Source organism: Pan paniscus, chromosome 12, assembly GCF_029289425.2.
Source record: "Pan paniscus chromosome 12, NHGRI_mPanPan1-v2.0_pri, whole genome shotgun sequence".
Lineage (NCBI taxonomy): Eukaryota > Metazoa > Chordata > Mammalia > Primates > Hominidae > Pan > Pan paniscus.
In genome coordinates, this window is record NC_073261.2 from 122830077 (window position 1) to 122843436 (window position 13360).

General features: G+C 50.7%; 1 protein-coding gene across 3 annotated transcripts in view; it reads right to left on the bottom strand.

Annotated features, from left to right (window-relative positions):
- ALLC (allantoicase) overlaps positions 1 to 13360 on the bottom strand; it is a 46405-nt gene that overhangs the window by 28292 nt on the left and 4753 nt on the right. For 2 of the 3 annotated variants that reach the window (XM_055108301.3, XM_003807422.5), the window contains exons 2-3: positions 4736 to 4830; positions 146 to 196 (exon numbers count right to left, since the gene is read on the bottom strand). In XM_055108301.3, coding sequence (XP_054964276.1) covers positions 146 to 196; positions 4736 to 4825 — 141 coding nt within the window. In that variant the 5' untranslated portion in view covers positions 4826 to 4830. Of the gene's footprint in view, positions 1 to 145; positions 197 to 4735; positions 4831 to 9190; positions 9662 to 13360 lie in introns of those variants that run through there. The other variant, XM_034952535.3, reaches the window with a different exon arrangement.

Consider the following 13360-nt stretch of genomic DNA (forward strand, 5'->3'; position numbering starts at 1 on the left):
ATGTCTTTCTAACATTCTAATATGCTAATTTGCCAGTGCACATCACATGACTCCATCCCAAATATACAAGGAGGTTTTCATTAACACGGCGGCATAGATTTCTCTATATCAACCCTTTACATTGTAGAATGCCAATTTACAATACCTTTATGAGGTTTTCTGCAGGAGCAAAAAAGTCATCTGTTGCAAATAAAATCTAGACAAAGAAAGAAAGAAAGATAAAGTAACCATAAATCTGAAACCATTTTATTTCATTCCCTAGTGAAACATTATGAGATGAAGTAAAAAGAAAACGTGAAATCACCTAGGGGAAGCGACAGAATCTGCAGTTAAGCCACGATGCCTTGAAATGCTTCCATTTCATTGCCTGCCTCCTCCTTCATCTTCTCTTCCCACCCTTTTTTCCGATTCTCCTTTACCATCTGGAGGTAAGAGCACTAACGTCTTACACTCAAGAAGCAAATAAACCAACTTTCTGTTTTTCATGAACCAGAGGTTTCGTGGTACTTTTACAAACAGAGCAATGACCAAAAAAGCTCTGGGTTACGTATGCGGTTGGCACCTCTGTGTTCACCCACAAGGGCCGCCATAGGTCACCCTGCAGGTGGGCTGTCCTGGTCATTCATCCACCAAAGCAGGATCATTTTGAGAGTGAGGTCAATGATACTAATTGTACATCCAGAAAACAAGGTAAATCAGATTTTCCTGAGCAAAACAGGCTGTGGTCACCCCACCCAAGCCAGGACTCCGCGGTCACTGCAGCCTGGAGGGCACCCTGCCCCAGGCTCTGACTCCAGCCCAGGAGTTCGAAGGGCAGGAAGGACGAGCTGTTTCAGAGCTGCCGGCTGTTTGAGAGGCAGAGCAGAGGGAAGACCTGATGTGCTGGGGTTGACCTGTGCCAGGGTTCAAATGGCAGGTAGGTGGACATATCAGGATCCCCCTTGCTCCGGATCTCTCTGTGGCTCCTCAGCAGAAGACTTCGCAGGGCACATGGGGCCTCTCCTACCTCTCCAGACTCGTGCTCCCAACTCTCCTCACAAACGCGCAGCGTGTTCTTGAAACACTGAGCCACCTGGAGCATGTGGGCTCCCTTGCTCTCCTCACAGACACCTCTGCCTGAACCACCCTGCACCTCATCCCTGCCCGCCAGCTGCTCTCCAGCAAGCTGCCTCCAGAAGCACTCAGCTGGCCCATCCCGACCCCTCCCACCCCAATTCCCCCAGGCTACCCATGGCTGGAGTCCGTGTGCTCCCCCAGCACCCTGGCATTGTGCCAGTCACAGGGCTGGTCTGGACTTACATCTGTCTCCCTGCTAGAGTGTAGCTTCCTGGGGGCAGGCACAGGGTCTTCCCTTTCTGTACCAGACACACTGCTTCTGAGCACGGCCTGCACCCCAGCGCCTCTGCACATTATGTTTAATGAGTTCTCCAGGTGACCCTCATTACACACGAGAGCCAGAAGACCACAGGTCTAACTACAGCCAGAGGACCTCCGATCTAACCAGAGCCAGAGGACCTCCAATCTAACCAGAGCCAGAGGACCCCCTATCTAACCAGAGCCAGAGGACCCCCTATCTAACCAGAGCCAGAGGACCCCCTATCTAACCAGAGCCACAGGACCACAGGTCTAATCAGAGCTGGAGGACCTCCGATCTAACCAGAGCCAGAGGACCCCCTATCTAACCAGAGCCAGAGGACCTCCTATCTAACCAGAACCACAAGACCTCCGATCTAACCAGAGCCAGAGGACCCCCTATCTAACCAGAGCCAGAGGACCTCCGATCTCACCAGAGCCAGAGGACTTCCGATCTAACCAGAGCCAGAGGACCACAGGTCTAACCAGAGCCAGAGGACCTCCCATCTAACCAGAGCCAGGGGACCTCCCATCTAACCAGAGCCAGAGGACCTCCGATGTACCCAGAGCCAGAGGACCTCCCATCTAACCAGAGCCAGAGGACCCCCTATCTAACCAGAGCGAGAGGACCACAGGTCTAACCAGAGCCAGAGGACCTCCCATCTAACCAGAGCCAGAGGACCTCCGATCTAACCAGAGCCAGAGGACCTCCCATCTAACCAGAGCCAGAGGACCTCCAATCTAACCAGAGCCAGAGGACCCCCTATCTAACCAGAGCCAGAGGACCCCCTATCTAACCAGAGCGAGAGGACCACAGCTCTAACCGGAGCCAGAGGACCTCCCATCTAACCAGAGCCAGAGGACCTCCTATCTAACCAGAGCCAGAGGACCTCCCATCTAACCAGAGCCAGAGGACCTCCTATCTAACCAGAGCCAGAGGACCTCCTATCTAACCAGAGCCAGGGGACCACCCATCTAACCAGAGCCAGAGGACCTCCCGTCTAACCAGAGCCAGAGGACCTCCGATCTAACCAGAGCCAGAGGATCTCCCGTCTAACCAGAGCCAGAGGACCTCCCATCTAACCAGAGCCAGAGGACCTCCCGTCTAACCAGAGCCAGAGGACCACCGATCTAACCAGAGCCAGAGGACCTCCCATCTAACCAGAGCCAGAGGACCTCCCATCTAACCAGAGCCAGAGGACCTCCCATCTAACCAGAGCCAGAGGACGTCCCGTCTAACCAGAGCCAGAGGACGTCCCGTCTAACCAGAGCCAGAGGACCTCCCGTCTAACCAGAGCCAGAGGACGTCCCGTCTAACCAGAGCCAGAGGACCTCCCGTCTAACCAGAGCCAGAGGACCTCCCGTCTAACCAGAGCCAGAGGACGTCCCGTCTAACCAGAGCCAGAGGACCTCCCGTCTAACCAGAGCCAGAGGACCTCCCGTCTAACCAGAGCCAGAGGACGTCCCGTCTAACCAGAGCCAGAGGACCTCTCGTCTAACCAGAGCCAGAGGACCTCCCGTCTAACCAGAGTCAGAGGACCTCCCGTCTAACCAGAGCCAGAGGACCTCCCGTCTAACGAGAGCCAGAGGACCACAGGTCTAACCAGAGCCAGAGGACCTCCCATCTAACCAGAGCCAGAGGACCTCCCATCTAACCAGAGCCAGGGGACCTCCCATCTAACCAGAGCCAGGGGACCTCCCATCTAACCGGAGCCAGAGGACCTCCGATCTAACCAGAGCCAGAGGACCTCCCATCTAACCAGAGCCAGAGGACCTCCCATCTAACCAGAGCCAGAGGACCTCCCATCTAACCAGAGCCAGAGGACCTCCTATCTAACCAGAGCCAGAGGACCTCCCATCTAACCAGAGCCAGGGGACCTCCCATCTAACCAGAGCCAGGGGACCTCCCATCTAACCACAGCCAGAGGACCTCCCATCTAACCAGAGCCAGAGGACCCCCTATCTAACCAGAGCCAGAGGACCCCCTATCTAACCAGAGCCAGAGGACCACAGGTCTAACCAGAGCCAGAGGACCTCCCATCTAACCAGAGCCAGAGGACCTCCCATCTAACCAGAGCCAGAGGACCCCCTATCTAACCAGAGCCAGAGGACCTCCGATCTAACCAGAGCCAGAGGACGTCCGATCTAACCAGAGCCAGAGGACCTCCCGTCTAACCAGAGCCAGAGGACCTCCCGTCTAACCAGAGCCAGAGGACGTCCCGTCTAACCAGAGCCAGAGGACCTCCCGTCTAACCAGAGCCAGAGGACCTCCCGTCTAACCAGAGCCAGAGGACGTCCCGTCTAACCAGAGCCAGAGGACCTCCCGTCTAACCAGAGCCAGAGGACCTCCCGTCTAACCAGAGCCAGAGGACCTCCCGTCTAACCAGAGCCAGAGGACCTCCCGTCTAACCAGAGCCAGAGGACCTCCGATCTAACCAGAGCCAGAGGACGTCCCGTCTAACCAGAGCCAGAGGACGTCCCGTCTAACCAGAGCCAGAGGACGTCCCGTCTAACCAGAGCCAGAGGACCTCCCGTCTAACCAGAGCCAGAGGACCTCCCATCTAACCAGAGCCAGAGGACGTCCCGTCTAACCAGAGCCAGAGACCTCCCGTCTAACCAGAGCCAGAGGACCTCCCGTCTAACCAGAGCCAGAGGACCTGCCGTCTAACCAGAGCCAGAGGACCTGCCGTCTAACCAGAGCCAGAGGACCTCCCATGTAACCAGAGCCAGAGGACCTCCCATGTAACCAGAGCCAGAGGACCTCCTGTCTAACCAGAGCCAGAGGACCTCCTATCTAACCAGAGCCAGGGGACCTCCCATCTAACCAGAGCCAGAGGACCTCCCATCTCACCAGAGCCAGAGGACCTCCCATCTAACCAGAGCCAGCGTACTTCCGATCTAACCAGAGCCAAAGACCTCTGATCTAACCAGCGCCAGAGGACCTATCTAACCAGAGCCAGAGGACCTCCTATTTAACTCCAGCTAGAGGACCTCAGATCTAACTAGAGCTAGAGGACCTCAGATCTAACTAGAGCTAGAGGACCTCAGATCTAACCAGAGCCAGAGGACCTCCCATCTAACCAGAGCTAGAGGACCTCAGATCTAACTAGAGCTACAGAACCGCCTGCCTATCTAGAGCAGAGGACCACAGTCTGTCCTCTAGTGAAACACACAAAACCTAAGGCAGTATTGTCCTTGCTGAGAATTGTCACCAATTTAAGATAAATTCTTTGGAAGTCTTTCTCGCTAACGGGTTTCCTTGGGCAGGCCAACACTTCAGCCTGATTCTTGTTGATTCTTGCATGAGGTTCTCTGCACTGGTGAGTTGTGCCCTTAGCACGGATGCCTTCAACCCTTGTTTGGCCATGAGAGACCCACTTACTTTTCCTCCTACAGATTCAGATGCCATGTCCATCAGCTGGGTGAAGTCCAGAAACCGGGTCAGTCTTCCCTCCTTCGGAGCATCAGCCATGCTTCCTGGAAGGGAGAGGGCAGCTCGGTCAACCTCGGGGTCTGTGGGAGTGAGTGAGGCCCTGTCTAGGCTCCTGACGCTAAGATTTGAGACTTTCAAAAGTCAGGCAGTGACAGAACTGGATGTACTGTCAACTGTACCTGTCAGGTGCCCTCTGCTCAATGAGGTTGAACTAAAAAGAGACTTTGCTTAAACACGCTGAAACGGGGAAGGAATTAGAACATGGCTTCCTGCTAAAGTATTTAAAAATAAAATATCACTAGCTATACAAACCCTATCGCCACAAAATGCAAAATTTTATTTTATTGTTTAAAAGAGAGAGATTATTTTAATTTTGAAAATAATAACTTGCTTTTAACAGTCTTTGAAGCCATTCAAAACACATGTATTGAGACCCTGGGTGGCAGGCCCTGGCTAGACGTGGGAAACAGCAGAGCCCACCCGCCCACAAGAACACCCCCACGCGGGAACAGACGTCCACTGACGCGCAGGCCAGGCCACGCTCTGGAGCCAGCAGAGACTGAGCCACAAAGACGGGGCCAGCGAGGGAGATTCGGGGCCATGCGGCCATGGCGGGTGCTAACACGGGACTTAGCCCAACTCCCCAGCACCCTCCTGTTGAGGTTGAGAAAGCAGAGACTTGGAGAAATGGAAAGACACCATGAGGGAGGTGGGGAGAGTCTGGCCTGACCCCAGAGCCTCCCCGCCCCTAAGCCAAGAGGTGGCGTTTGTTCCTAGCCCTTTTTTCTACCCCTCATGGTGAAAGAGAAAAACTACACAAAAACACCTCACTAAGAATTATGTTCATTCACAAAAGAAGGAATACAAACAGTCCATGGATATGAGAAGTCAGCTCTTCCTTGAAATTACAGGAATATAATTAATTCTAAAATACCATTTTGTCTATGAAACGGACACTTTCTTAAAGCAAACAGGCACTTCCATAGTCTGTGGTCAGGAGCACGAATGGGAACAGCCCCTCCAGGGTGATTTGGTCACACCTGCAGATAGGAAGTCGCTCCCGACATCCTGATTCGCTGGTTCTTTTGTGCTGAAGCCTCTGGGCTCACTGGAGTCTCCTCCTCCTGCGCCCTCATAACCTGGTGATGTCAACCAGAGTCATGGCTCCTAAGATCATCCACACTCCAATTATCCCCAAATGCATAGCACCTTCCCGACATGAATTTCCATCTGCCAACTCAAAACATCTCCCCTTGGATGTTGAATCAAATCTCAAAGCCGACAGGTCCAAGCCTCAGCTCTGGCTCTTCCTCAGCCTGCCCCATCGCAGCCTCCCACCTCCGGGAGGAGCAGCCCCATCCTCCTGGTCGCTCCAGCAAAAGCCTTGGTGGCACCTTCAGACCCCTTCCTCGCACCCAGTCTGTGCAGCATCCTGTCCACCTGCCCACTGGACCCAGAACATGGAATTATCTTTATTTATTTATTTATTTTTGAGATGGAGTCTCCCTCTGTCGCCCAGGCTGGAGTGCAGCGGCGCAATCTCGGCTCACTGCAACCTCCACCTCCCGGGTTCAAGCGATTCTCCTACCTCAGCCTCCCAAGTAGCTGGGATTACAGGTGCCTGCCACCACGCCCGGCTAATTTTTGTTTTGGGAGGGTTTTTTTTGAGACAGAGTCTTGCTCTGTCACCCAGGCTGGAGTGCAGCGGCATGATCTCAGCTCACTGCAACCTCCGCCTCCTGGGTTCAAGCAATTCTCCTGCCTCAGACTCCCGAGTAGCTGAGATTACAAGAACCTGCCACCACGCCTGGCTAATTTTTTTGTATTTTTAGTAGAGACGGGGTTTTACCATGTTGGCCAGGATAGTCTCCATCTCCTGACTTCGTGATCCACCCACCTTGGCCTCCCAAAGTGCTGGGATTACAGGAGTGAGCCACCACGCCTGGCCATAATTATTGTATTTTTAGTAGAGATGAGGTTTCACCATGTTGGCCAAGCTGGCCTCAAACTCCTGACCTTAGGTGATCCACCCTCCTTGGCCTCCCAAAGTGCTGGGATTACAGGTGTGAGCCACTGTGCCTGGCCGGAATTATCTTCTAAACTGTCTGAGAAGGAAGGAAGTGTATGAGGGCAAAGGTGAAGCAAGATGGGCGTGTGCTGGTGACCACTGTTACTGCTGGACAGTGGGAATATTCAGGGACCAGCTGATATTTTTACCCATCTGGGGTATGTTTGAAACTTTTCACAATCAAAGTCATACACATGGCCAGGCGCGGTGGCTCACTCCTGTAATCCCAACACTTTGGGAGGCTGAGGTGGGCAGATCACCTGAGGTCAGGAGTTCGAGACCACCCTGGCTAATATAGAGAAACCCCGTCTCTACTAAAAATAAAAAAACCAGCCAGGCGTGGTGGCAGGTGTCTGTAATCCCAGCTACTTGGGACGCTGAGGCAGGAGAATCACTTGAACCCAGGAGGCGGAGTTTGCGGTGAGCCGAGATTGCACCACTGCACTCCAGCCTGGGTGACAGAGCAAGACTCCATCTCAAAAAAAAAAAAAAAAAGTCATACACATTATGCATATTACACACTCACAGAGGCAGAGAGGGAGAGGAGAGACACCGGCACCATCTCCCTCCTGGGTAATGAAATATCCCCAACACATGTGTCCCTGCCTGTCTACAAGCCGTCCTTAGCCCAGCCCCAGAGCAAGCTTTCAGAAACAAAAGTCATTCCCCATTCACTCAGAATGAAAGCTGCTCTCCTCACCTTGGCCACAAGCACCTCCCTCACTTAGGGCCCTTTCCCTTCTGTCCTGCCTCTGCAACTTTGCAAAGGTGGTTCCGTCTGCCAGGAATGCTCTTCCCCACACAGCTGTGTGTTTGCTCCTTGCCTCCCTCCAAGCTTTTGCCTGACAATCACCTCCTCAGCAACACTGCCCTGATCTCCTATTTACAGGTCAGCCCCCACGCCCCCCAGGCATCCCAACACCCCTTACCCGGGCCCATCGTTGTTCCCAAATAATATGAGCATACATGTCTCTGCTTCTCTGTAATATTTATTATCGTCCTGATGCGGTGGCTCACACCTGTAATCCCAGCACTTTGGGAGGCCGAGGCGGGCAGATCACCTGAGGTCGGGAGTTCAAGACCAGCCTAACCAATATAGAGAAACCCCATCTCTACTAAATATACAAAAATTAGCCAGGCATGGTGGCGCATGCCTGTAATCCCAGCTACTCGGGAGGCTGAGGCAGAAGAATCACTTGAACCCGGAAGGCGGAGGTTGCGGCGAGCCGAGATTGTGCCATTGCACTCCAGCCTGGGCAACAAAAGTGAAACTCAGTCTCAAAAAAAATGTATTTATTTATTATCTGCCTTTCCGGATTAGATGCGCACTCCACACTGGCAGTAAGTTTTGTTCCATTCACCAGTGTGTCCCTAGTGAACCCCCTAACATTTACTGTGAGTTCACAGGAATGTCGTGCGCTGTTCATACAGTTTATTTCATTTCGGTCGTCAGAACAACCTGTGATTTTGGTATCATTCACATGCTACAAGTGAAAAGGAACGCGTCTTTGACAGATCAAGTAAGTTGTCACAGCCCGCAGCTGCAAAGTGAACCATATGGCCAACCGCGATGTATCCAAATGTGGCTGATAGCGGAAAGCCCCTGGAAGAGCGCTGGAGCTCGATGAGTGTCACGGGAGTGTTGGTTAAACAAACTCCACCTGGTTCTGTGCTCATTCATTCAGCACCGTGTGCAGAGCTCCCAGATACGCAGACGCCATGCCCGGGGCTGAGCATGCACTTGCTCTTCAGCGGCTCGTGGTGCAGTGGAGGGGACAGACGAGGTGGTGACCATCCCAGGGAATGCCGTGACAGAGGCCCCCTCGAGGTGCAGCGGGGGACTGAAGACACACACTCAGTGAGCTCTGCGGGCTCAGGAACCTCCCTTTAGGGGTGGATGCCAGGCCGGGTGGTATAGGGAAGGACAGACAACCAGGCAGGGGAGACCGTGGGTGCAGGCAGGGAGGCCAATGGTCCAGGGAACCACAGGAGCTGATGGTGCCTTTGCTGGGACCCATATTGTCCAATCTGGAAGCCACTGGCCACACCTGGGTATTTAACACATTTAAACTTTTCAGTTACTTGAAATTATATAAAACTCAAAATCCAGTTCCTCCTTTGCTCTGACCACATTTCCTGTGCTCCCTAGGCACCTGCGGCCTCCCTGCTGAGCAGCACAGGTGTGCAACAGGCCTGTCGTCAAAGAGAATTTGACTGGACTGTGCTGGAAGAGCTCCGAAAAGATTACGACGCAGAGCTCACCCACCACCGCCGCCCCCACCGTGCAATGCAGAATTTAAAACGATGCTAAACCGCCACACAGACACACAACCTACCGACTGGCTGGAATTAAAATCGCGGCTTCACAGAGCTCGTAGCAGCATCGCGGCGTGCTCATCAAGGCTGGGTGATGCTCACTGCGCACTGCCCTGTTTGCTGTGTCACAGCACACGCCTGGCTGGGCATATATATTTATTATCTGCCTTTCCTGATTACATGCACACTCCACGCAGGGAGGCTGTGGGTCGAAGGGTGTAGATGCTGAGGCTGCAGCGTGGGTGGGTTACAGACTAAGCAGCCTGGCTTTGGCCTGTGGGTCTCACCAAGTCCACGGGCTCCCCCTGCACACACCCCTTCATCACTGTCCTCTGCTCCACGCAAAATCACGCAGTGCTGGGCCAGTCACGGGCACACAGCAGAGGCTTGCCGACTGTGTGATACGCTAAGTCACTACAAAACACTGGATACAACAGCGGTTCTCTGGAAACAGCTTAACTTTTTCCCCATCAGCTCCAGCAAGCTCACTATGCCCCGGTACAGAGCGCTCAGGCATTTTGCCTAAGTCAATAATGTAATGTTCCCTCCCAGCCACCCCCCTGTGGTGGGAGAAGCCAGGGGTCCTGGTAACGTGGGGCATGACCCACTCCGTCTGTATTGATCGGCTTCCCTGGGAAGCAGAGGGCACGGGAGGTGCAGGCTGGCCTTTTGTGCATACAGTCTTTCATCTTTTCCTTTGGTGTGCCTCCAATAACCTACACAGAGCATTCCATCTTACACGCATATACCAGAGGCTGTAAATTCAACAGAGAAAGAGATCAAAAGCAAGAGAAAAGCATTTACACCCTTTCTCAAGGTACCAGCAGCCTCCACGCTTCACTCTGTGTAGCCCCACCCCACTGAAGCTCACCTTCAACTTAGACAGTAAAACACCTCAATTTGACCCAGCAACCCCATTACTGGGTATACACCCAAAGGAATATAAATAGTTCTACTATAAAGATACATGCACGCATATGTTCATTGCAGCACTATTCACAATAGCAAAGACACGGAATCAACCCAAATGCCCATCAATGATAGACTGGATAAAGGAAATGTGGTACATATAGACCATGGAATACTATGCAGCCATAAAAAGGAATGAGATCATGTCCTTTGCAGGAACCTGGGTGGATCTGGAAGCCATTATCCTCAGCAAACTAACGCAGGAACAGAAAACCAAACACCACATGTTCTCACTCATAAGTGGGAGCTGAACGATGAGAACACACGGACGCAGGAAGGGGAACATCACACACTCCGGCCTGTCGGGGGTGGGGGGAGGAGGAGCATCAGGACAAATAGCTAATGCATGTGGGGATTAATACCTAGGTGATGGGTTGATCTGTGCAGCAAACCACCATGGCACACGTTTACCTACGTAGCAAACATGCACATCCGCACATGTACCCCTGAACTTAAAATAAAATTTAAAAAAAAACACTTCAATTCAGTACTTCAAAAAAAAAAAGGGGGAAAGAATGCTCCCTCTGGAAATGTTTCTCTTTGGGAAATAAATAAAAGCTCATCTTCAGAAAACATTAGTCAGTGTAGCGATGCCATCTACAGCTGATGCCGTCAAGCAGACAGGCCCTTTCCAGGATCCATCTCGCTGCGACAGGCACCACCCGGGGTCAACAGGCAGGCTGACTCATCAAACCTGTTATTCAAACTAGGTGAACACACTTTCCTTAAGCTCATTACAAATATTTTTGTATATATTTATATATATTTGAGGTGCCATTTTTGGTACCTCAAAAATCATAACAGTTTTCAAGACTAAGTTTGTGTTTTCAAATGAAATCGAGCATTTGGAAACATCTGGTTTGGGGGGGTTTTGGTTGTTTTTTTTTTTTTTTTTTGGAGACAGAGTCTTTCTTTGTTGCCCAGGTTGGAATGCAGTGGCACGATCATAGCTCACTGCAGCCTCAAACTCCTGGGCTCAAGCGATCTTCCCACCTCAGCCTCTGAGTAGCTGGGATTACAGGTGCGCACCACCACACCAAACCATATTTTTACTTTTTTTGTAGAGACAGGGTCTCACTATGTTGCCCAGGCAGGTCTTGAACTCCTATTTTCAAGTGATTCTCCCACCTGAGCCTCCCAAAATGCTGGGATTACAGGCATGAATCACAACACCTGGCCCGAAACATCTGCCTTAATTGGCAGAAATGAATTTAACTTGGGGTGAAAAATTCTCCATAGCCTTTGTCCTTAGCCTTCCCACAAATCGATGTCCACTCACTGACCCCCATGCCTGCAAGCTTCTCTAGAGAACAGGAGTTGTAAAGAGACCTTTTCAGCAGCTTCCAAGAAATATTTCCTTAAACTGTTTTTATTATTCTCTTGGCCAAGCTCCATTTGCAGTTGAGACCCTGCTACTCAAATGTGTTTAAAATGTGTTACCTTGAGATAAAAGCAAAACAAACAGACCCCTGTAAAATCCTACAGAGGAGCCACCATAGAGATAAGTTTCAAAGGCACATTCGCCTCTGGTTGAATAAACTGCTTCCATTTCATAGAAGCAGCAGGGGTGGCAAAGTGGTGGCAGGGGTATAAAATTCAGCCACCGTTTGCTCTGCAGCCACTCGTATCCTTTTCTACTACTTTGTCTTTAGGCAAAAAAGACAGACTTTTAACTAAGAGAGATGCCCCACCACGAGGTGCTGGGCACGAGGCTCACATGGTTTGGTGCTGGCAGTGGGTGTCTAAGGATTCCATGGTTGCGCTGACGTGGGAACCACTTGCCATACGTGGTATTTAAATTTAAATCTAATGACATTCAAAATCCAGTTCTTCAGTCATATGAGCCACATTTTACATGCTAGGAAGTTACATGTGGCTGATGGCTACTATACTGAACAGCACAGAAGAGATTTTCCATCATTACAGAAAGTTCTGCCAGACAGCACAGGTGTGTGGTTTTACAAAGCATGTTTGTGCATGTTATAGAAAAAGATCCATTATTTCAATATCCTTTCTTATTAATGACCTTAGAGGTAATATCAATTTTTAGTAGTGATCTTAGAAATTTTCAATAACCATTCATCAACATAGGAAACCCTCAATGACACTGCAAAACCATCTATTTGGCTACTTACCATTGAAGACCTACTGTGTGCCAGGCAGATACTGTTTCTGACATAGAGTCTTTTTTTTTTCCAACTTTTAAGTTCAGGGTACATGTGCAGGATGTGCAGGTTTGTTCCATAGGTAAACGTGTGCCATGGTGGTTTGCTGCACAGATCATCCCATCACCTAGGTATTAAGCCCAGCACCCATTAGCTATTCTTCATCACTGATGCGCTCCCTCCTCCCGTCCTCCGACAGGCCCCAGTGTGTGATGTTCCCCCCAACATGTCTACGTGTTCTCCCTGTTCAGCTCCCACTTATAAGTGAGAACACGCAGTGTTCGGTTTTCTGTTCCCATGTTAGTTTGCTGAGGATGATGGCTTCCAGCTCCATTCATGTTCCTACGAAGGACATGATCTCATTTTTTATGGCTGCATAGTATTCCATGGTATATATGCACCATGTTTTCTTTATCCAGTCTATCATTGATGAGCATTTAGGTTGGTTCTATGTCTTTGCTATCATGGATAGTACTGCAGTGAACAGGTGCACGCATGTGTCTTTGTAACAGAATGATTTACATTTCTTTGGGTATATACCCAGTAATGGGATTGCTGGGTACAATGGTATTTCTGCCGCTAAAACCACCTTACAGTGCAGGCACTATGTTTCCATACTCCCCATGGAAAGTGAACTCATGTCTTCCTCTGACTCCGAAGCTAGTGCTCTTCCATCACACTGGGGGTCGCAGCATTGCCAGGTCCCCCAGTAATAAACACTTTGCAGGTCTATATCCCCTCACCACTGCAACACAAAGCAGCTTCAGACGTTACATAAGTGAATGAAGGCACCTGTGTTCCAGCAAAACTTTATTTATGGACACTGAAATTTGGATTTCATACCAGTTTTATGTGTCAAGAACTATTCTCTTTCGAGAGTAGGGTGACTGCAGGCTAGAAGAATGGATTGTACTCAGGTAATGGACACCCTAAATGCCCTGGGCTGATCACCATCCATCATATACACATAACACACTTTCACATATACCCAATACATTTGTAAAATAAAAATTATATATATAAAAAGAATATCAGGGGTTCTTCATGCTGTAACAT